This window comes from Dendrobates tinctorius, unplaced genomic scaffold, assembly GCF_039654945.1.
Source record: "Dendrobates tinctorius isolate UK_male_01 unplaced genomic scaffold, ASM3965494v1 ptg000169l, whole genome shotgun sequence".
NCBI lineage: Eukaryota > Metazoa > Chordata > Amphibia > Anura > Dendrobatidae > Dendrobates > Dendrobates tinctorius.
The window spans coordinates 1691561-1716377 of NW_027361836.1; the positions used below are offsets into that span (position 1 = coordinate 1691561).

Genomic DNA, 24817 nt, shown 5'->3' on the forward strand with positions numbered 1-24817 from the left:
TATGTGCATTTGTCATCAGACAGGGTTTTGGTAAGGCCATATCTTGTTGTGTGAGTTCCCTTAGGAGACTTGACCTGCGATCGTCTGAATGCTTGTGCTGTATACAGTGAATCATGGTCTCCTCTGAATCCCGGCCACAGGCAGGGTTTCAAAGGAGCCCCATATTGACAGGCACAGGGGTCATCAGCGGACCCCCAACTATCATGACAACCCATTGGCGACCCACGATTATGTCAGAAGCAGCCATCACCCGATGTTACGGGTTCCTGGTCGGCCATCGCCCGATGTTACGGGGTCCTGGTCGGCCATCGCCCGATGTTACGGGGTCCTGGTCGGCCATCGCCCGATGTTACGGGGTCCTGGTCGGCCATCGCCCGATGTTACGGGGTCCTGGTCGGCCATCCCTTGATGTTACGGGGTCCTGGTCGGCCATCCCTTGATGTTACGGGGTCCTGGTCGGCCATCCCTTGATGTTACGGGGTCCTGGTCGGCCATCCCTTGATGTTACGGGGTCCTGGCTGGCCATCGCCCGATGTTACGGGGTCCTGGTCGGCCATCCCTTGATGTTACGGGGTCCTGGTCGGCCATCCCTTGATGTTACGGGGTCCTGGCTGGCCATCGCCCGATGTTACGGGGTCGTGGTCGGCCATCCCTTGATGTTACGGGGTCCTGGTCGGCCATCCCGATGTTACGGGGTCCTGGTCGGCCATCCCTTGATGTTACGGGGTCCTGGTCGGCCATCCCTTGATGTTACGGGGTCCTGGTCGGCCATCCCGATGTTACGGGGTCCTGGCTGGCCATCGCCCGATGTTACGGGGTCCTGGTCGGCCATCCCTTGATGTTACGGGGTCCTGGTCGGCCATCCCTTGATGTTACGGGGTCCTGGTCGGCCATCCCTTGATGTTACGGGGTCCTGGTCGGCCATCCCTTGATGTTACGGGGTCGTGGTCGGCCATCCCGATGTTACGGGGTCCTGGCTGGCCATCGCCCGATGTTACGGGGGTCACATCATCAGGTGAACGGCCCGGATCCTGGAGAGGGGGTTACACTTTATCCCATTTGGCGTTTTACCCATTTTCCAGGTCACTGCATGAAAAAATAATAGAATCAGTAGGAACTACAACTCGTCCCTGAAAGAAAATAGGCTGATGGCGGGAAGAAGGAAAAACGTGCAAAGAATAAAGGAGTCCCGATCACGCCGGGTGATGCGGCTCCGGGGATCCGTGCTAGATCCGTGACCAGCAGCTCAGTTTTCGGCCGAGCGCAGACAAGACGTACGGAGCAGCTTCACCGCGGTTACCAGGGAGACGTTTTAGTTGACGCTCGGAGATGACGTAATTTCCGGTTCCGCTGCAAGGGTGAGACCTTCCGGAAGTGATTGCGAGTGCCATCGTTAGGTGCTCAGCCAGTCTGTGGTGGGGGAACCGGGCCCGGCGGGTGAGTGGCTGCGGCGTTACGTGTGTAGAGCTGCGGGGCCGGGACCGTGGCGTGTCCGTGTGTTACATGGCGGGGACTGACCTCTCTATGGCGCCTTGGACCCTGCTCTCCCTCCGTGCGCACAGTACAGCGCCTCCTCTGCTCCCTATACAGTGACTGCCGTCACCTGCGTCATTGTCACCCAGCTTTCCCTGAGCCCTGACCGTCCTGGCGGGCTGCTCGCACGGTATTCGCTCGGTGGGTCCACAAGGCCCTGGAGGCAGGAGACATCTGTCAGTTTCCAGCTCTGATGCAAATATTAAATGTGATTTATAAAGCTGAATAGTGTGGAGCGCTCTGCGAATCCAGGAAAGCTTAATGGGGGCTGATAGGAGTGGTGCTTAGGGTGGTGTCCGACACCCACCCACCACCAGCAGTGACCAGATATAAGCCGGAGACCCCCAGCTCCATACATGGCTCTGTGCCCGCTGCCCAATAGAACACATCACGGCCCATTTACTTGAATGGGGGAAGAAGCTGCAGCAATAGACAGTGTGTGGAAGTGGCTTTATATCTGGCCACCGCTGATACAAGTATCAGCTGATCGGGGGGCTGAAGACCCCCATCGATCTCATATTGATGACTTAGGTCAGCTCTGTCGTCTGGACAACCCCTTTAATATTATAAATGTTGTGTTTTGTGTAAAACTCTTTTTTTACCAATTTATTAGAATTCTAATTGTGCTGATTAATGCAGGCAAGCTATCTATTCCTTCAGGATGTTATTGATTCACTGACATCGCAAAGGATCTGTGAAAGTACAGTAAGGGGATGTGCACACATTGCCTATTTGCAGCGGATCTTTCCACAGCCAAAAGCTAGACTGTTGGTAGGAAAAATGCTGCATAACATATACACAGGTTTATTTTCTCCCATTCATTTGAATGGGTGAAAAAACGCTGGAAGACTTGATAAAAACACTTTGGTTTAAATCTGCAATGAAAAAATAGCAGCGTGTACATGAGATTTCAGAAATGTCATTCACTTTCTGGATAGTGTAAAACGCTGCTTTTGTTTTGTAGCAAAAACAAAGATCTGCTTGAAATTTCAGAATGTAGGGGGTAATCGGACATGTTGGGCCACAGAATTCTACAGGATGGGAGATAGTTGGGAAGAAGTCTTGCAGGCAAATGGATGAAGTACAAGTGTGAAGGAGGACTAGAGATGACATGGTGGGAGATTAGTTCAGAGACACATAGGGGAGGCAAACTATGGATGGCTTTGTAGGTCAGTGTTGGTAGCCTGAAGTGAATATGTTGTTTAATTGGGAGACAATTGAGGGATTTCCAGAAGGAAAATCGGAGGAGTAGCGAGGACAGAAGTGGATTAGTCAGGCAGCAAAGTTACGGACAGGCTGCAGAGGTGTGGTGATGCGATGGGGGATGATGAGGCCTTAGACCCCACATAGAGTCAAGGCCATACGAGTGACGTGGGCAGTTCAGAGAAAGAGGTGGTGGTCACACTTCCCCAACTGCACAGCAAACGAGGGATCAATGTGTAAAATCGCCGTGGCCTCCCAATAGCTATTATGTTTGCTGCTACTGCGAGCCTAGACTTCTCTCTGTCCATGTTTTCTCCTACTCCGTCTCTTCATCCGGTCAGAAAGTGCAAGCTGTCTGTGTCTGGCGTGCTCACCCATCTGTTCCTGATCCCTGCCTCATATGCAACGTATCCACTAGGTGGAACTCCACCTTGCACATGCTGTAGAGACTGTGAGCAGCATCAGGTGATGCTGGAGTTTGAGCTGCAGCACGCACGGGTGAGTCGCTCTGCAGAACACCACTTCTTGACCAATTGAGTGGGCCTCCATATGGGACGTGTGTTGTGCTGCTTCGAGTACTCCATCAAAATGGCCAGCGCTGATGACACCATTATCAGCATTACTATCCTACTTCTTTGCCTCCTATAAAAAAAAAAAACCTCGAAGGCAATGATGGACGATGTGGTGGCACATGAGGATGAGTAATAGTAAAAGCGTCCATTCACACCATTATCATGCCTGGTGTTCACACATGCCTTGGAGGATGGGTTCCTACCAACACTGGTTACGTACACAAATGTCCAGCGGGGGGGGGGACGGTTTTAGAGTATGAGAGACAATGGTGATCACAGCAGGGTGGTACTCAAAGCAGCTCACAGGCATCACTGGAGCATGGCTGGAGAGATACAGGCGATACACCTCCCATTGAGCATAGCTTGTCGCTTCCTCTTGGCAGCCTGGCACACGTGAGCCAATACATGCTGCTGTGCCTGCACAACAATTGCCAAGTTGCCCAGATTGTTACAATTGCTGATTACTGGGTGGCCACCCTGCTGTATCCCTGCTACAAGCATAATGTGCCATCCTTACTTCCATCACTAGAACAAGATCTGAAAATGCAGGAATGAAGTGCATGCTGGTAGGCGCTCTACTGATGATGTCCCCACCTGACAGAGGGGGCTCAGTGGAAGCACACGGCAGAGAACGATGAAGTCACCAACGCAGATGGGGCATGGGCACCAATTTGGAAGGGATAGTTAGCATGACAGAAATGTGTAAAACCTTACTCAGCAGGTGGCAAAATCCAGCACCACAGTGTGCTACAGTCCTTATTTTGTTACAGTACAAACAGAAACTTTTTGGTGCTCAAATGGGAAAGAGAAGTCTGCATAGTACAATTTTTTTTTTTAGATACACTACTCCCAAAAACACGGCTGTAATTTTTTGGGCACACTACTCGTACAGACGCGGCTGCAGAGTGTACAGAGGCTTTTTGGACTACTATTCCCGCACGCGGTGTAGCAGAGTACACACAGTGGCTTAAAGTCACAGTACTTAAGCTAAATTCCGATTCCTCAATTTAGCTGACTATGACTGACCCCACATTCCTGGTCACTACTGAGCATGTACATAAAGTGCAGCACAGATTCAGCTCAATTCAACTAAAAGCCGAGATCCTTTGATCAGGAACAGAACAGATGTTTATAGGACATTTCATAACTCTACCAAATTCTTATGAAAACATTTACAGCACATCCGGCATTGTACTACTGAACCCAATGTATTACTTACTTTAGGAGCACAGATATGGGTGCAGAGTACACACAGCGGCTTTGATCACAGTTCTCCCCTTGAGACACGTGCTAGGTATAGCATTTTTTTGGCAGAGTGCACTACCTAACACTGTCCCTCACTCCATTTGCGTCCGGTCCCAGGTCACGTGCTGCTCCGGCCCTTCACAGCCCTGCTAATTCTTGGCATGGCTGTGATGGCCCAGGAGGTGCCTACAGCCTAAAAACTTGTTGATTGGCTGTGCTGCAGTCTTTCAACAAACTTTGTTAGGCATCCGAACAGTAAACTGGGCATCCTGTGAGAAGTCCGTGTTCAGGTTTCGTTACCAGGCACTAGATGTCCGGTACGGACTCCGAACTTTACAATTTGGTTTCGCTCATCCCTACTTATTGCACAAAAAATAATCCCTCATAAAGCTTTAAAACTTAGGAAACTCAGAATATGATGGCAAAAAAATGATATTCATTGTAGAGGAGTCATAAAACTACATGTGGAATAGGCGTAACTGAGCTGACCCACAGAATAAAAGGAATACTTTATTTGTGCATCACGTAAACGGCGCAAAATTTAAAGCTTCAGAAAACAGAATTGTTTGTTTTTTCTTCCTATAAAGAGTTAATACAAGTTAGATGAGTAGTCATATGTACTGCAAATTGGTACCACCAACAAATACAACTCATCCTGGTTAAAAAAAACACTCTCATAGCTAGAAGTATGGCTCCAACAAATTAGCCTTCGTCCTAAAAGCCCAAAATGGGCCTATCCTTAATTATCGGTGTAGCAAAAAACTACTGTACTGTGTGCTAATAGGCGAAAGTGACTGATTAAACACTTATGGTATTTTCTTTAGGATTATAGTGCACTTGTTTGTATTGATGAATTGCTTTTTTTTTTTTTTTTCTTTAGAAATCAACACCCAGAAGAGAGATCATCATTAGGATGGGTACGTTCATTGTCTTCTGTGCATGCATTATATCATGTATGGCATAAAAATATAATAATATACATATTTACTCTCTTCTCCATGTTATTCGCTTTCTCTTCTATATGATTTAGAAAGTTGGGGGATTACCTAAAAGTAAGCTCCCAGTGTTAGATATAAGGGGCATTTTTGTCATTTTGATCTCTACAGTTACAGTAAAATTCAGCAGTATGTTGTTACCTGTGACGGTAAAAGGCTAATCTCATCTTATAAAGATACCAGGACGGGTGAAAAAGACATGCGTCCTTCACACAGATATGAGTCAACTCAAGCTTTTGGGCGTATACCTTATCACTAGATATGGATGTCCCCCTTGATGTTTGGGTGCAGCGGGTTTGGCCGAACTGTAAAAAAAAAAAAAAAAGTTTGGGTACCTGAACACAGAACCTGTTCTCTTTAAAGGGGGGCCCGAACATACAGTGTTTGCCACTCTGTCCTGTGCATGACAGCGCAGCAAACACTGCTTCTGATCGACGGTCAAATCATTACTGCTGGTGTGACAGCTGCAAATCCCACGCTGTCAAATGACAGCGTGAGCCTGCAGCTGTGATAGAAGGTAGAAAGTTTATGTCCGTCACTGGTGTCGGCTCATGGGACTAGCTGACACCTGTGCTCTAAATAAATAATTGAAAAAAAAATGTGTGGGTTCCACTGTATTTTTCATAACCAGCCAGGCAAAACCGACAGCTGGGGTCTGCAACCCTCAGCTATCAGCATTATCAAAGCTGGTTATCAAGAATAGAGGGGTCCCCACACTTTTTTTTTTTTTATTTAAATAATTTTAAAAAAATAACAACATGGGATCCCCCCATTTTGGGGTTGATGTCACCTTTGTATTGTCCAGTGACATCAAGCCCATGGCTTAGTAATGGGAATCGTGTATGGGAAAACGTGAAAAAATGTCCAAGTGTGGTGAAATTGCAAAAAAAGTGCAATCCCACAGTTTTTTTTTCTTTTTTCTACCATGCTCATTAATGCTAAAACTGACCTGCCATTATGATTCTCCAGGTCATTACGAGTTCATAGACGCCAAACCTGTCTAGGTTCTTTTTAATTTAAGTGGTGAAAAAAATTCCAAAGTTTTTTTTTTAAAAAAAGCGCCATTTTCTGATACCCATAGCATCTCCAATTTTCATTAACTGGGATTGGGTGAGGGCTTATTATTTGCGCGTCGAGCTGACTTTTTTAATGATACCATTTTGGTGCAGATACGATCTTTTGATCGCCCGTTATTGCATTTTAATGCAATGTTGCAGTGACCAAAAAAAAAAAACATAATTCTGGCTTTTTGACTTTTATTCTCGTTACGCCGTTTAACGATATGATTAATTATTTTTTATATAGATCGGGCGATTCTGATGGCGGTGATACCATATGTGTGTATATTTTATGTTTTTTATTTTGAATGGGGCAAAAGGGGGGGTGATTTGAACTTTTGTTTTTTTTAAATATTTTTAAAAACATTTTTTTCTTTACTTTTTTGCATGCTTCAATAGTCACTATGGGAGACTAGAAGCTGCAGTTGTCTGCCTCTGCTACATACAGGCAATGATAAAATCGCCTGTATGTTGCAGAAATGCTCACTTGCTATGAGCGCCGACCACCGGGCCGCGCGCTTTGCAATCTGTCTATGACAACCATAGAGGAGTTCAATAGATCTCATGTCATCGGGACATCGGTCACTGATGGGCGGGTTTAGTGACACGCTTCCAGTAAGCGCGAGTTAAATGCTGCTGTCAGAGATTGACAGCGGCATTTAACTAGTTAACAACCACAGGTGGATCGTGATTCCACCCACAGCTGTTGCGGGCACACGTCAGCTGTATATATCAACTTTCATGTGCCCGGAAAGGTGCTTGCTCAGCGCTGGAGCCTGCTCCTAACGGGGGAGTCCAATATTGGCATACTAATTTGTCCAATGTCGGAAAGGGCTTGAAACATACTCACGTAATCGCCCATTCCACTGAAGCCCTTGTCTCCTGTAATAAAACAGAAATAAAAAATTGTGTGAGAATTTTTCTTATATCATTCAAAAATGTTTTACTGCAAAACACAAATGTCTGCAATTTTTTGAGGAATTTCTATAAAAGGCTAATAATGTATGGAGCTAATCCCCAATCGTTTCATAAATGGATAACCACATTAGATTGGTAATTTGTAAGTGCCTTTAAGTGATTTGCAGTCGTGTCTTTCCAGAGCTTGAAGAGAAGACATATGGTGGCTGTGAAGGGCCTGATGCCATGTACGTAAAGCTTATATCCTCAGATGGCCATGAGTTCATTGTTAAGAGAGAACATGCTTTGACGTCAGGAACAATAAAAGCCATGCTCAGCGGTCCAGGTATGTGTAACTTGTGTCACAACGTAGACGTATGTCATCTGCCAGGTGCAGGATCTGAGCCAGGACCATACCTGACAGATGCCAGCTGTGTTTTATGTGATTGTTCTTTTTTTTTTTTTGTCCCCTTCTTCAAAGGCTTATAGCTTTTTTACATTTCTATTGCTATAGGCAATGGTTGAATTTTTACAATTTTTGGAAATGGAGTTATAGATCTATATTTTTGTATTTACTCGTGTATTTGCCACAGAAAACTGGGAAAACTTATTGACTCGCGTATAAGCCTAGGGTGGAAAATGCAGCAGCTACTGGTAAATTTCAAAAATAAAAATAGATACCAATAAAAGTAAAATTAATTGAGACATCAGTAGGTTAAATGTTTTCGAATATCCATATTGAATCAGGAGCCCCATATAATCCATACAGTTCATGATTGCCCCATAAGATGCTCCATACAATATACACCCCATATAATGCTGCACAAAGGTTAATAATGCCCCATAAGATGCTCCATAGAATAATATGCTGCTCCATAAAGGTTATGGCCCCATAAGATATTCCATAGATTATGCCTCATATGCTGCCCTATAAGATGCTCCATAGTTTATGACCCCATAAGATGCTCTGTACTTTATGCCCCATATGATGCCTCATAAGATGTTCCATAGAATATGGCCCCATATGCTGCTCCAAAATTATACCCCATAAAATGCTCCATAGATTATGCCCCCAAATGCTGCCGCTGGGGGCCCGCTGCCGTTGTCCTGAGCAGGCGGGGACAGGTGCCGGTGTCACCGCTCGCTCAGGACCCCGGCACTGGCAATATTTACTGATCCCCGCTCTATGGCTGCATGTCGCTCTGTCTGCCGGGTCCCTCTGTCAGTGACGCTCAGGCAGAGGGCGCGGCGTGCACTAATTACGTCACCGCGCCCTCTGACCTGAACATCACAGACAGAGGATGCGGAGGAGAGGACAGAGCAGCGGGGACAGGTGGCTATCACATATACTTACTCCCTCCTGACGCGGTCTCTGCAGCCCCTGCTTCTCCCGGTCTCCCTTCTTTCCTTCAGCGGTCACGTACCGCTCATTAAAGTCATAAATATGAGCATATTCATTACTTTAATGAGCGGTACCACGTGACTGCTGAAGGAAGGAGCCTGAGACCGGGAGAAGCAGGGGGCCTGCAGAGACCGCTCCGGGGGGGGGGGGTAAGTATGACCTGACACTCCCCCTCCCAGTCGACCCCCTGGTATATGACACGCGTATGAGCCGAGAGGGGAACTTTCAGCCCCAAAAAATGGGCTGAAAATCTCGGCTTATTCGTGAGTATATATAGAGCAGGCATAGCTCCTGAGCCCGCTCCATACATGTCAGTGTCTGCAAAGTGGTTAAGGCGCAATATATATTTAAAATAGAAGCATTCAGTAATGCTTCATGTGTTAAGGTGTGATCTATTAAAATCTAACATAATTACCCATAAGGTAAATAGGTTAACACTGAAAAGCAAAGGAGAAAAAAACCAAAACAACAGTTTTTCCTTACCTCCTACAAAAATTGAAATACAAAGCAATTAGTACTCATTGTAAGGAGGTAACTGAGTGTGCGCTGACAGTGTGCCCTGTAGCCAGCTCATCACTTCTAATTAGAACCAGAGAGGGAGTGCACTGTCACTGTGTATTGAGAAGAATCTTGCACAGTAAGAAGTACACTTATACTGAACATATATTGGAATGGTCAACCGACACATGTTCCGTAGGGCAGGGACTAGCCCAGGCCCTGAGACTGATATCACTGATGATGGGAGGGGACAGAGGCTGTTGCAGTCACTGCACTTGATTATCACAATGTGTACCTGATATTCTGAAATCAAGCGGTGAACCTAGAGAGGTAAGAGTAAGGACTTTTTAATCCATATTAGAAAAACTGTTTATATATAGCTCCATCAATGTAAAAATAAGTTACAGGTCTCGCCGTAATTTTACTGACCTGGGGAATGTTGTTACTAGCTCACTTCTATTGCATGGTGAATGCTGTGAAAAAAAAAATTGTGGAATTGCAGGAGGTGGAGGGTCACAATTTCACAGCATTTGGAATATTTTTCTTTCATGTTTATATGATAAAATTAATGGCGTAGAAACTAGAACTCGTGACACAAAAATACAAGCCCTCATGCGCCTAGGTCGATGGGAAAATAAAAGTTATAACTCTTGGAAGAAAAGACGAAAGCACAAAATCGAAAAATTCTTGGGTCCTTAAGTTTAAAAGAGAGTTGTCCTGACCTTGTATAACCCCCTATTCGGAGCCTGTGGTCTGTTTGGAAATTCTTGTATGTTTTTAAGGTATGTTAAATATGTCATCTTGTGATTTCTGCCTGTGTGTAAAGTGTTCTTCTTTGTGTATTTAGAGAGTAAATACAAATCCTGCTCCAGTTCCTGCACTTGTTTGTGTATAGAGAACCGAGCGTAACCGTTCCCCTATATATTCAGTGCAGAATGCAGGGGAAACACTACAGTATATACTGTAAGGAGACCAAGGACTAAGCGACACATGCAAAATTGTATTGGGAAGCCAGACAGGGGTACATTGGGCACGTTGTATTGTCAGCCAGTGATTTGGGTGTCTGGTTCTATTACTTATGGGTAAGGCCTGCTTCACACTTCAGTTTTTTGACGTCAGTTGAAATCCGCCAAAGATTAAAAACCACGGATCCATTTCCGTTTGACAACAAACGGATGAACCGGATCCGTGTTTTGACAGCTCCTTTTCAGCCACCAATGTCAGAAATTTAAAGCAATAGTACTCTGGAAAGGAGAGAGAGAGATTTGCTGCCAGAACGGGTTTTGGGGTTAAATTTCCTGAAAGGAAATTCATTTGGGCATGCTCAGTATAAAAAAGCAGATCCGTTGGCGGATTCCGTCAATTAACGGTTGGCAATGGATCCGTCGCCCATAGGCGTCCATTATAACGCATGGCGGAAGTGATGGATCCGTTGCTATCCGCTATTTTAACACTGACAAAAAACGTTTCGTTGTCCGTCCACTCAAGACAGCGGACACCAAAATTATGACAGATCCGTCAAAATCCGCCGCTAATGCAAGTCTATGGGAAAAAAATGGGGGATCCGGGTTTTTTTTTTTTTAAAAAAAAGGCGGATTTTGAATGATGTCAAACAACTGAAGTGTGAAACAGGCCTAAGCCACACTCTTCCTGCCATACAAAAGGCCAGTGAACATGTCACACGTATAGTCAGTGGGAAAAGATTAATATAACTAACTATAAGTCTGCTTGATTTTATTTTTGCTGGGTGAGATTTGGAGTCTTTTGGTATAGGGGCTCACGGCGTAGGGAACAGCACAGCTCATCATAAATTTAGATGAACTGAGGCATTACGTCCTCACTGCAGCCCCCATCCCGTCCCAGCTCTGACCATTTTGGCAGAGATGGAAGAAACTGGTTATGGTAAACAAAAAAAAAAACCCTTACAAAACAACTTACGCCAGAATTCTGGTGTAGTTGCTTTCATGAATTGAGACCCAAATTCTTATGTACTGATATGAACACAGCTGAAGGCAGGCAAATAGCCGGGTGAAATTTTTATATATTAGAAAAGGGGGTGGGCTAGGAACAGTCATTTCCACTTTTTTCACTTCGCCACGACAGCACCCACTGAGAGAGGGGATCCGCCCCTAGGAACAGGAAACCTACAGAGATAAATGTGGCGGTCCCCTTCGCTCCCTCAGTTTGGTTTCCTGTTCCTAGGAAGGAACCCACGGAGAAGAGGATTCCTGGCCTGGTAGCCGGCCGCGGCATTATATGAGCAACGGGGGCCACAGAGCTGGAAGCAGCGACGGGCGGATCCAGGATGGGAAACCCCCTCAGCTGGTGATGCGGGTGAGGCCTTGACGAAGAGTGCCTGGCTCACCAGGGGGTGCGTTGGAGCAGCACCTAGGAAATTCCTCAGGGAATAGCGCATTGCGGAGGGTGGCACAGCGTCGGGGAGTCGGGGAACCAGGAGAAGACCCCCCCCTTTTCCCCCCACATTAACAGCAACAACCGGGGATGGCGAGGCCAGGGTGGAAGATGAAGCCCTGAGCTCGCACAGGATGCGATATGTGCCACGGGCGCTGAAAGGGAGAATCAGCATACCTGATGTTTTTCAGCGGTATGCTGTTCCGGCGATGCAGAGGCAGCGGTCGGGAGACGTGCGGCGGCCAGGGGAGCAGATAGCTGGCACCATTATTCAGGAGACCAGGCGGCCCGGAGGCGGTGGAGGCACTTCCGGGGCAGGAGAAGCAGCGCGAGACCGCGGGCGCGACCGCACATGCGCAGTAGCGCAGAGGGAAAAAAAAGTTTGTTTCAAAGAAAAAAAAAAAAGAGAGCGGAAACAAAACCGGGAGGCTGCATAAAAGCACCGGCCAGAGGCACACCGGTGCGCAGCCATGTTAGCAAACGACCCGGTTTCGCTCCTCGAGGGACAGCCAGGAGAAGCCTCTCAAAGCGGTACAAGGAGAGGTGATAATACTAGAAGAAGCAGCAGCTCCAGGAGAGAGACTAGCGGACGCTCTAGGCAGAGCGAAGCTTCGGAGAAAAAGCGGAAGAAAGCACCTAGTTCCTCGCCTCAACCTGAGTCTCGAGCCCCGCAGCCGGTATTAAGCTAACGAAATTCACGGGTGAGTGTATTGGGTCAAGCTCCTAGCTGATGGCATTCCGTTTTTGTCTGTTTATATACCTTCAGGCTAAAAGAACGGAGAAAAACAGGGAATGTGCTTTATGCTCCCAACCCCTCCCGGATAGTCACCCTAAGCAGTTATGTCAATCATGTATTGAGCAAACCCTGCGGGAGGAGTCCTCCGGTAGAAAGGAGGATATTCGTATGATAATCAGAAAAGAGCTACGGGCCTTAGGCGGTGCTAGTAGTCAAGGGGGACAGACCTCCGTTAGAGGGATAAGGTCACCGACATCGGGGTCGCCTTCAGAAGCGCGTGAACTGGACTCGGGTCTCAGGAATACCCAACCTCAGAAGAAGAGGAGCAGACTTGCTTTCCCACAGACAGTGAGAATAATCTGGTCAAATCTGTGCAGAATACCATGGGGCTATCTGAGGTTAAGGAGCCTAAAACCCCGCAGGAAATAATGTTTGCGGGCATCTCCCAAAAGAAGGTCAGAGCCTTCCCCGTAGTACCAGCAATTAAGGAACTGTTAAAAAAGGAATGGGAAAGACTGGCAAAGAGCCTTTATCCCCTTAGCTTCAAAACGAAAATACCCCTTTGATGATGACGAGCTGGCGTCTTGGTCTAGAGTCCCCAAGGTGGATGCGGCAGTGGCCTCCACCTCCCGCCGGTCTTCCTTACCAGTAGAGGACGCAGGAACGTTGTCTGACCCGATAGACCGCAGAGCGGATGCTTTCCTCAAGCGGTCTTGGGAGGCATGCACGGGGGCCTTTAAACCGGCTATAGCAGCCACGTGCACGGCGAGGTCCATGATAGTATGGTTGGACGAATTGGAGGAGAAAATAAAAAATGGAGCATCCAGAGACAGGCTCCATTCCCCTGATTAAGGGTGCTTTCGCCTTCCTATCCGACGCTTCAGCTGACTCCCTCCGTCTATCCGCCAGAGCAGCGGGTTTAACCAACACAACCCGGCGGGCCTTATCGTTGAAGGGGTGGAGAGGCGATGTGCAGACTAAGACTAGACTCTGCATTATGCCTTGTCAGGCTAAGTACCTGTTTGGCACACAACTGGACGACATCCTGACAAAGGCGGGTGAGAGGAAGAAAGGATTCCCTAACCCATACATTCCCTTTAACAGGAGAGCCTTCAGGAAGCCTCCAATTGGGAAAAAGAGGGATTTCAGACCCCAAGACCGTTGGGGTAATAAAGATCCCAAGCAGAGAGGCAACCTATTTGGGAAGCGTCCCTTCAGGTCAGGGGACAGGTTTCGGTAGCGATAATTCACCGGTAGGTGGCAGACTACTAAAATACAGCCACCAATGGGAGAGAATAACATCAAACTCCTGGGCCATTAATATTGTGTCATCAGGCCTAAGGCTAGAATTTGTTCGGTACCCACCGAACTCCTTCCTATTGACTTCTTTGAAGTCACAAGCACAGCAGGAAGCTTTGGAAATAGAGATAACAGGGCTCTTGTCCAAGCATGTTCTGGTAGAAGTGCCCAGAGATGAATGGGGAACAGGATTCTATTCTCCCCTGTTTCTAGTCCCTAAGCTGGATGGTTCCTTTAGAACAATAATTAATTTAAAAAAGCTTAATTCCTTTCTGAGACTGCGGTCCTTTAAAATGGAATCAATTCATTTAGCGATAAAACTCTTGTTTCCTAGGTGCTATATGGCAGTATTGGACCTGAGGGATGCCTATTACCATCTCCCTATATGCAGAGAGCACCAAAAATTCCTACGAGTGGCGGTCGTGTTAAAGGGCCAAATACGACACTTCCAGTTCACAGCGATGGCGTTCGGGTTATCCATGGCACCCTGCGTTTTTACCAAGCTAATGCTAGAGGTGATGTCGTACTTAAGGCTAAATGACACCTTAATAATCCCGTACTTGGACGACCTCCTCATAGTAGGAAATTTGGTGGCCCAATGCGAAAATAGGATAGCTGATATTATCTCATCCCTTCAGACACTAGACTGGCTGGTCAACTGGGAAAAGTCCAGACTGCAACCGGTAACCTGTCAGACGTTCCTGGGCCTTCAGATAGACTCTGTCAGTCAGTCAAATGTTTTTTGCCAAAAACAAAAATACGGGCTATAATTAACAAGGTACGGATGGCGGGTGATAAGAACACGATGTCCTTGAGGGAGGGCATGTCCTTACTGGGGTCCCTAATATCATGCATTCCGGCGGTGCAGTGGGCCCAATTCCACTCAAGAAAATTGCAATGGGCCATTTTACGAGAATCCAAACAGACAACAGCACTGCAGTGGCATACATAAATCGGCAAGGAGGTACGCGATCAGGGCCACTCATGTCTATCGCGGAGAGAATTCTAGAGATGGCCGAATTACATCTCCGCTCCTTATCCGCCATCCACATCAGAGGAGTAGACAACTCCAGAGCGGACTATATCAGCCGCCAGACTTTACACCGGGGAGAGTGGATTCTCAGTCGGCGCATCTTTGAGAAGGTAGCGGCCAGATGGGGCAGACCAGACATAGATCTGTTCGCGACAAGAGCCAACAGACGAGTAGAAAAGTTTGCTTCGCTATACAGGGAGGACAATCCAGACGTCCTCGATGCCCTTCAAACACCCTGGACATTTCAACAAGCCTACGCCTTCCCTCCAATGATATTGTTACCAACAGTGGTCAGGAAAATAAGGGAGGAAGGTGCGAAGGTCATCTTAATAGCCCCCTTTTGGCCCAAGAGGCCTTGGTTTTCATGGTTGAGAGCAATGTCGATAGCCGACCCATGGATTCTCCCACTACATCGGGACCTTCTGTCTCGGGGACCCTGCCACCATCCCCGAGTCAAATCCTTGCACCTAGCGGCATGGAATTTGAAAGGAGGCTATTGAGGTTAAGAGGATTCTCAAATCTTATTAACACACTACTACAGAGTAGGAAAGAATCCACAACAATAATTTGTGAAAATATGGAAGAAATTTTTAGCTTTTGCGCTGCAAAACTTTCCAGTGAAGTACCCATTAGAGCTATTCTAGAATTCCTGCAGAAGGACCGAGAGTTAAGACTCTCAGTTAACACCCTAAAGGTTCACGTATCGGCTCTAGGAGCCTTATATAACCACAATATGGCAGGCAACAAATGGGTGACCAGATTTATTTCCGCTTGTCAGAGAACGAGCCAGTCCACATCCCTCAGCTACCAACTTGGGACCTTGGCTTGGTCTTAGATGCCTTAACTCAGGCCCCGTTCGAGCCTTTGCACCTAGCATCATTAAAGTGCCTTTCATTGAAAACTGCTCTACTAGTAGCCCTAGTCTCGGAAAGCAGAGTAGGTGATCTCCAGGCACTATCGGTAGATCCCCCATTCCTGTCAGTAAGCCAGGACAAACTGGTATTGAAAACAGACCCGTCCTATCTTCCCAAGCGGGCCACAAGATTTCATAGGTCCCAAGAGGTCTGCCTTCCCTCCTTCTATGAGAACCCAGTGACACCAGAAGAGGTTAAATTTCACACATTAGACGTGAGAAGAGCAGTCCTGATCTACCTAGATAGAACCAGTCCCTGGAGACAGAGTAGGGCTCTTTTTATCTCCTTCCAGGGTAACAAGAAGGGGTCTAAGGTTACGATACGTACGCTGTCCAGGTGGATCAGAGATGCGATCACGATGGCATATTCAGCAAAAGAAGACCTTCCACAGGGTATAAAGGCGCACTCTACTCGAGCCATATTATCCTGCTGGGCAGAGAGGGCAGGTGTCCCAATTGAACTAATATGTAAGGCTGCAACATGGTCTTGTCCATCTACGTTTTATAGCCACTATAGACTAGATTTATCCTCCTCTGAGGACTTGACCTTCGGTAGATCGGTCCTTAACACGGTGTGCCCTCCCAAGTGACTATCTCTGAAAGTCTCTCAGTGGGTGCTGTCGTGGCGAAGAGAAAAAAACGGATTACTTACCGGAAATACTCTTTTGTAGAGTCCACGACAGCACCTGTTCACTTCCCTCTCTTAATTTAGAAACTTGCACGTGGTTCTCCTTGGTGGCGGAAAACAAGAATTAAGAAGTAAAAATATAATTTGTGTAGCAAGCTATAGATATGTATAGATGTCATTTCCTGCAGCGTCCAGACCATGGATGAGCTTACAGCAGCCACAGCAGCAGCGTCGCCCGACGCCACCGCAGCAGCAGCCACTACTGCTACCATCTTCTTTGCTACATCCTGTGCTGGAGCCACTACAGGAAGGGAAGAAGAGGACGGGATCAATGAAGATGGGAGGCACCGGACCGCGACACCCATCGGACCATACCGCCCCCTCCGGTGAGTATAATCAGCAGCAACCTGCACCGCGAGATCAATGATGGTGTGGCTACAGCAGCTAGGCAAGAGATTCTGGCAGATCTTCCACTTAGTTAGGTTAGCGGCAAGATCAGCAAACCTCTCTAATGCTGCCCGTAGAGCCCTATGGCTCAAAAGCTGGCCGGGGGATGCTTAGTCCATCAGTCTATCCCGTGTGAAGGCAAATATCTTTTCGGTCAAGCTCTGGACGATATTGTCGATTAAGGCAGCAGACACGAAGAAGGGCTTTCCTAGTGTATCCCGTCCTCAGTTTAAAAGTTCCTTTCGTAGGAGAAAATATAGCAGGAGTAGACCATCCAAGAACAGGGCGACAGGAGAGAAAAGAAACAGAGAGGCATGGGTTTCATGTTTGGGGGTTCCTCGTCGAGGAGCCGAAAATCCTCCAAGTGATGGGCGGTCCCAGGTAGGAGGAAGGCTGTCCCACTTCCAAATTGCCTTGGAGAAATTCTTGACCAATGCCTTGGTGCTCAGTATAATAAGATCAAGGCTGAGACTAGCGTTCACATCTATTCCCAGGCACAGCTTCAGGATCTTGTCCCCCAGATCCTGGAAGCAGAAGTGTTGCTCCTACTTCAAAAGAGGGTGTTAGTGGAGGTGCCCGTGCAGCAGCAGGGGAGGGGGTTTTATTCTCACCTGTTTCTGATAAGGAAGCCTGACCAGTCGTTCAGGATTATCATCAATCTCAAAGGCCTCAACAAATTCCTGGTCTACAGACCATTGAAAATGAAGTCGATAAAGACAGCAATCAAGATCTTGTTCCCGGGCTGTTATACGAGTGTCTTGGATTCAAAGGACGCATATTACCATGTCCCCATTCATCAGGAAGACCAGCAATTCCTAAGGGAAGCAGTATATATATAAACGGACAACTCAGACATTTCCAGTACAGGGCGCTGCCCTTTGGTCTGTCCATGGCCCCGAGAATCTTCTCCAAGATTGTTCTGGAGGTGACGGCGCGTTTACAGGATAAGAACGTGTTAGTAGTGCCATATCTGGACGATTTTTTAGTGATTGGCAAAACAGAAAACGAATGCAGTACTCAACTGAATTACATCCAAGACACTGTGTCCAATCTTGGATGGATAATAAATATCGAAAAGACGAGGCTGCAGCCCCAGAAGGTTCAGTCCTTCTTGGGGCTTATTTTGGACTCCGAGAAACAGGTCTGTCTCCTACCAGAGGGAAAGAAAGACAGGATTATAGCCCTACTGTCAGCAGTTTTGACCAACCCGGTCATGTCTTTGAGGAAAGCCATGTCCCTTCTAGGATAAGTGACCTCATGCATTCCAGCAGTACAGTGGGTCCAGTGTCATTCCAGGGCCTTTCAGCAGGATATCCTGGAGGGGGAAAGGAGGCTTGGGGACATCTAGGAAACAGTAGACTCCATGGTCTGGTGGCTGGATCCAGGGAATCTATCGCGCGCGGCGTTCCATGGTCCCTCCAAATATCGGATGTGATAGTGACAGACCCAAGCGTGGAAGGATGGGGCGCGCATCTCAGAGACCATATAATTCAGGGAATCTGGTCAGAGGCAGAAGCAGGCTGTTCCTCAAACTACAGGGAACTGCTAGCAATAAAAAACGCAGTCATTGAGTTCCTTCTGAATTTAGAAGGGAGCCACATTCGAATAATGTTGGACAATCGAACTTCTGTAGCCTATATCAGTCACCAGGGGGTACAAGATCCCGGCCCCTAATGCGGCTAGCTCAGGATATTTTCCAGGTTATGGAGGAACATCAGCTGCAAATATCGGCCCTATATATAAAGCGGAATGAGGAAGCAGACTTTCCTCAGCCGGACAACCTTGGAATGGGAACTAGATCCATCTTTGTTTCAGCAGATTGTGGATCTTTGGGGGCAGCCAGAGAGAGATTTAGTTGCCAACAGAACAGGAAGACAAAGGTCTTCTGTTCTCTGAACCCAAGAAAAAGACCATACGCAGTAGATGCACTACAGAACCACTTGAGATTTCCAACTAGCTTATGCCTTTCCCCCATTAATGTTGATCCCGGCAGTTCTGAGGAAAATTTGGGAGGAAGTGACGGATGTCACCCTCATTGCTCCTTTCCGGCTCCTTCCTGGCCCAAGAGACCATGGTTCTTTTGGATGAGGAGGATGTCCTTGGTAGATCCCTGGTTTCTCCCGGATGTACCAGGTCCCCTCAGGCAGGGCCCAGTGTCACATCCTCAAAAGTCAGATCTTCATTTGACAGCCTGGATTTTGAGAGATTGCTGCTAACACAGAAGGGGTTTTCTCCAGCCTTGGTAGCTACTCTGATGCAGAGTTGGAAGCCAATAACAACTAGAACTTATGGCAGGATATGGGCTAAACTTTTGGCTTTCTCAGGGCGGTCTGTTGGGGGGTACGGTCCCAGTCAAAGAGTTCCTTCAGAGGGGTATGGAGATGGACAAGGCCAACAGAACCCTTAAGGTGCAGATATCCGCCTTAGGAGCCTTATACAACTATAACCTGGTGGCAGATAGGTGGGTGACTAGGTTCATTAAAGCATGCCAGAGGTCTAAGCCTACGCTAGCTCCAAAAATACTCCCGTGGGATTTAAACTTAGTCCTGAAAGAATTAACAAAATCGCTCTTTTAGCCCGTACATGAGGTGCCAGATAAAATACTAGCACTAAAAACGGTGATTCTTGTGGCCCTAACGTCGGCGCGTAGGGTTAGTGATTTGCACGCCCTATCTATTAATCATCCTTTTATGCAGGTGTTAGATGATATGGTGGTGTTGAGGCCAGATCCAGCATATCTCCCCAGAGTGGTCTCGAAGTTTCATAGGAGTCAGGAGGTAGTTCTTCCCTCCTTCTCTAGTAAACCAAGGACTGCAGAAGAACACAAACTTCACACGTTACATGTCAGGAGGGCCCTGACACTAGACAGAACTAGGCAATGGAGGAAGAATGAGGCATTATTTGTCATTCCATGGAATCAGGGAGGGGTATGGTGTTACAAGGGTGACCATAGCTAGATGGATAAGGGACGCCATTAGCTTATCCTGCACCTCTAGCAATCGACCAGTTACTGGAAATCTGAAAGCCCATTCCACCAGGGCTATGGCGACCTTCTGGGCTGAGAGAGCAGAGGTGTCCTTCGACAAGATATGTAAGGCGGCCACATGGTCTTACCCTTCCACCTTCTATAGACGCTATGGCCTCAAACTGTCCTCTGTTGACCTGTCCTTTGGGAGGAAGGTATTGCAAGTGGCGATCCCTCCCTAGGGTGCTTTGATCTATATAAATCTGAGGTGGTGCTGTCACGGGAGAAGGGAAAAAATCTTAGTTACTTACCGGTAACTGGATTCTACAGAGCCCATGACAGCACCCTTATATTCCCTCCCCCACTTTGTCACTTGTGGTGTGCAATTTAAGGGTGTTAAATAAAATGTGTTTGATGGTTATGCTAGTAACTGTCTGGAGGTCCTCTCGTGCTCTGAAACCAAACTGATGCGGAGGAGAGGTACCACCTTTTTATTCAGTAGGTTTCCTGTCCTGGTGGGCGGATACCTTCCCTCAGGTGGTGCTTACCGTCTCTGTAAAATCTCGTTACCGGTAAGTAGCTAAGATTTTTTTCCATATTTTGTTTAAAAAAAAGTTTTTTTTAAGTTTCCAAATTTTTTTTCACCATTTAAATTAAAAAAAAACAAACTAAAATTATACATGTTTGGTATCTGTGTAATCTTACTGACCTGGAGAACATGGTAAATGAAAAAAAAAAAACAACAATTGTGGAATTTCACTTTTTTTGCAACTTAAACACACTTGGAATTTTTTTTTCCATTTTCCAGTAGACTGTGGTAGAATTAATAGTGTCTTTCAAAAGTACAACTCGTCACGTAAAAAACAAGCCCTCACGATGCTATATGGACTGAAAATTAAAAAAGTTATAGCTCTTGTTAGAAGGGGAGGAAGAAAAACAGAAAATCACCACGTCATGAAGTGGTTAAAAGATTTTTATGGGTGAATTTTTACATAGCCATACATTCATTTTTATTTTCAACCTTGGGCTAGCATATAAGCCCCTGCTCTATGGTGGTCAACATACAGGAAAAGCACTCCTGTGCAAGAGAAGCATATATATGGGCCCCTTGCAGTCCACTAGTTTTCTGTCAGAAGCTGATTTTACTGTAGCACCAATGATATGTCCTCCCCTGCTAAAGGGAAATTTCAGCCTCCTGTCTGCATAGCACAGCTTTGTGGGCTTCCTAGGACCCAACATCTCGCGTTCCCGCCCGATACCTATATAACTGTAGGGTCAGGAGGAGGAAGCAGGGTAAGTGCTTCCTGTCTGGCACTGTATATACAGTAATCCTCAAGGTAAACAGGGTCATGAACCATGGATATTTTCTCTATGGGAAGTTTAGTTGTGTGTGGCAACAGCTTTCCTCGACAACAGCTTTCCTCTCCAACGGCTTCACAACCTTATGAAAGTTGCTGCTTAGAATGCATTGACATTGTAGAACGTCAGTGCAGGAATAAGAGAAGATTGCCTGTTGGTATAACGTCTATGGGAAGTCCATTAGTAGTAGCTGGCAGTCACACTGTGGGGAGCTGTCAGTCAGCATGGTAGAGCAGAAGAGGAGGAGCTGCTCTGTTGAATTGTGGGTCATATGAAGCATCAGGATCATCTACAAGTGATCCACAACTGCTGTAAAACGAGAGATCAGTGCTGGGCAGAACATGCAGGCAGTCAGCAATTACCTGCCTGTAATACCTTGGCTCCTTATAGAAAAATAAGCAAGCTTGCTGATAACCCATTTAAAGAAAGCGATGAGCTGCATTTCTCTGCTACAGACACTAAATAGTATATGGCGCTGTACGGCTCCTGTCCGTCCACTGATTACACCTGGACACTGCCGCACCTGATAGCTGAGTATTTACCCCTCACCAATCTGTCCTAACAAATAGTTCATCACAACCTAAGGAGTGGACAACTCCTTATTGTTCTGCAGCTTGTGGAAGAGATTTGTTGCAATCTCACTTTTTGCCTTCTCAAATCAAAGAGGGAAAACTGCAAGATTTCCAGAACAGGTTATGGTACGTTACCACGATCAGGAAATAGCAGCTCTTTGGATGCAGCATATTTTCACTGCACCCAAAACGCTGCATTCAATCAGGTGGTTAAATCCACATGTGTATATTGAAAAATGGGCATTGACCACATCCAATACATTCTGTTGTGGAAATATTGAGACGCCGGTCTCCGCCACAGGAATTGACTTGCTCATAAACACGCATTACGGGGAGTTTACGCAGCGTCAAATGGCACAGTGAGCATGGGATGTCTATAAATCCCATCCACTGTGCTTGTATCGTAGCACGCAGGTGAGCTGTGTGCAGACCGCTGCTATTTCGGATCGCGGGCATGTATCCTAAAGTTATCTGTAATATACAATAAATGCTGCCCGATGGAACCATAGATGATACTGATCTCTGTCATTACCGTCTTTGCAGTGACTCGTACACTTAAGACTTTTACATCTGTTTATATTAAACATCTCTGATTTTTTTTGTTCCAGGGCAGTTTGCAGAAAATGAAACCAATGAAGTGAATTTTAGAGAGATTCCTTCTCATGTCCTGTCAAAGGTCTGCATGTACTTCACCTACAAAGTTCGTTACACAAACAGCTCAACGGAAATCCCCGAGTTCCCCATTGCACCGGAGATTGCACTGGAGCTTCTGATGGCAGCAAACTTCCTAGATTGTTGAATAAAGTAAATTATGGGAAATTACTATGTAAAATGTTTTTCTTTTGTATTTAATACCAACTCCCGATCAGTAATTTTTCGGCCATTGTAGCATGTTTGCACCTTTTTTCTTCTGCGTGATGTATATTATGGAAGAAGAGCCACATACTTCTCAGAAGAGCACTGAAACCTTTTGCTTCTTCGCAAACGCATTCTTTTCCCACATTAATAAACCAATATGATAATTGGATATTGCTCCTATGGTGTAGACTTCCTTTTTTCATACTTGTGGCATTTGATGGTTGTATGTGAGATAAAAAAAAGCTCCTTGTTATTTTTTCTTTAGGTAGTAGTTTTGAAAGACACATGTCCATCAATTTCAACCGATGGATGGGATAGGATAAAGGAAAGACATATCTACTGTATAATGTATGACCCAGTCTGCCTCAAAGAGCAGGTTTTCCCCTTCTGATCCCAAGTGTCAATCAAATGGATCATTCAGATGAAGAATGTTATACATTTACTTCTAAAAATAATAAAAGCACTTTTTGAGACAAATGACGGATCCCGCTGTCACCGGTTCCCGAGGTAGACTTTTCCACCGATTTACTCGTCTTATGATACAGAAGCCTTGCCTCCTATGGAGATTGAACCTTTCTTTCTACACATACAGGCAGTGCCCCCTCTATTTCAGGGTTTCACATGAAACTGCCTTTGGCCATATTTTTTGTATGGACCATTTATGTACTAAATATAATTTAATGTTTCCTCAGAACTAAGATTCTCTGTGCCGCTTATCACTTTTGAGACTTTTCTGGTGCCATATTCCAGATATGGTGGTACTAGTGCTTTGGCCAGTGGTGGTGGTACATCACTATCCCACGACTGTGCTTCTCTTAATCCAAGACAAATGATTGACATTGCATGTTCTATTTAACCCCTTAAGCCCCAAGGGTAGTTTGCACGTTCATGACCGGGCCAATTTTTACAATTCTGACCACTGTCCCTTTATGAGGTAATAACTCTGGAACGCTTCCATGGATCCCGGTGATTCTGATATTGTTTTCTCGTGACATATTGTACTTCATGTTAGTGGTAAAATTTCATTCAAATAACTTGCGATTATTTGTGAAAAAAACGGAAATTTGGCGAAAATTTTGCATTTTCGAACTTTGAACTTTTATGCCCTTAAATCACAGAGATACGGCACACAAAAAACTTGATAAGTAACATTTCCCACATGTTTACTTTACATCAGCACAATTTTGGAACCAAAATTTTTTTTTTGTTAGGAAGTTATAAGGGTTAAAAATTGACGAGCAATTTCTCATTTTTGCAACACCATTTTATTTTTACGGACCACATCACATTTGAAGCCACTTTGAGGGGTCTATATGATAGAAAATACCCAAAAGTGACAACATTCTAAAAATTGCACCCCTTAAGATGCTCAAAACCACATTCAAGAAGTTTATTAACCCTTTAGGTGCGTCACAGGAATTTTTTGAATATTTAAAAAAAAATGAACATTTAACTTTTTTTCACAAAAAAAAACTTCAGGTTCAATTTTTTTTATTTTACCAAGGGTAACAGGAGAAATTCGACTGCAAAATTTATTGTGCAATTTGTCCTGAGTACGCTGATACCTGATATGTGGGGGGAACCACTGTTTCGGTGCATGGCTGAGCTCAGAAGGGAAGGAGCGCCGTTTGACTTTTTCAATGCAAAATTGTCTGGAATTCAGATCGGATGCCATGTCATATTTGGAGAGCCCCTGATGCACCTAAACAGTGGAAACCCCCCACAAGTGACCCCATTTTGGAAATTAGACTCCCCAAGGAACTTATCTAGATATGTGGTGAGAACTTTGAACCCACATGGGCTTCACAGAAGTTTATAACGTTCAGCGGTACAATTAAAAAATCAAAAAAATCATATTTTTTCCACAAAAATGATCTTCTCAGCACCAATTTTTATTTTCCCAATGGTAACAGGACCCTAAAAGTTATTGTGCAATATGTCCTGAGTACGCGGATACCCCACATGTGGGGATAACCCACTATTTGGGCGCATGGCAGAGCTCGGAAGGGAAGCAGCGCCATTTGACGTTTTTGGCTGGAATTGAGATCGGACACCATGTCGCGTTTGGAGAGCCCCTGATGTACCGAAACAGTGGAAACCCCCCACAAATGACACCATTTTGGAAACTAGACCCCCCCAAGGAACTTATCTAGATGTGTGGTGAGCACTTTGACCCCTCCAGTGCTTCACAG

General features: G+C 46.0%; 1 protein-coding gene across 2 annotated transcripts; it reads left to right on the forward strand.

Annotated features, from left to right (window-relative positions):
- The first annotated feature begins 1285 nt into the window (after positions 1 to 1285).
- On the forward strand, positions 1286 to 22799 carry ELOC (elongin C). 2 transcript variants are annotated; one of them, XM_073550780.1, is made up of 4 exons: positions 1286 to 1437; positions 5434 to 5470; positions 7706 to 7849; positions 22376 to 22799. In XM_073550780.1, exons 2-4 carry the CDS (start codon positions 5467 to 5469, stop codon positions 22564 to 22566), a joined length of 339 nt encoding a protein of 112 aa, XP_073406881.1. In that variant the 5' UTR covers positions 1286 to 1437; positions 5434 to 5466; the 3' UTR covers positions 22567 to 22799. The 2 variants fall into 2 exon arrangements, with proteins under 2 accessions (XP_073406881.1, XP_073406882.1); XM_073550781.1 differs by having other exon boundaries at positions 1337 to 1358.
- The last annotated feature ends 2018 nt before the right edge of the window (positions 22800 to 24817 follow it).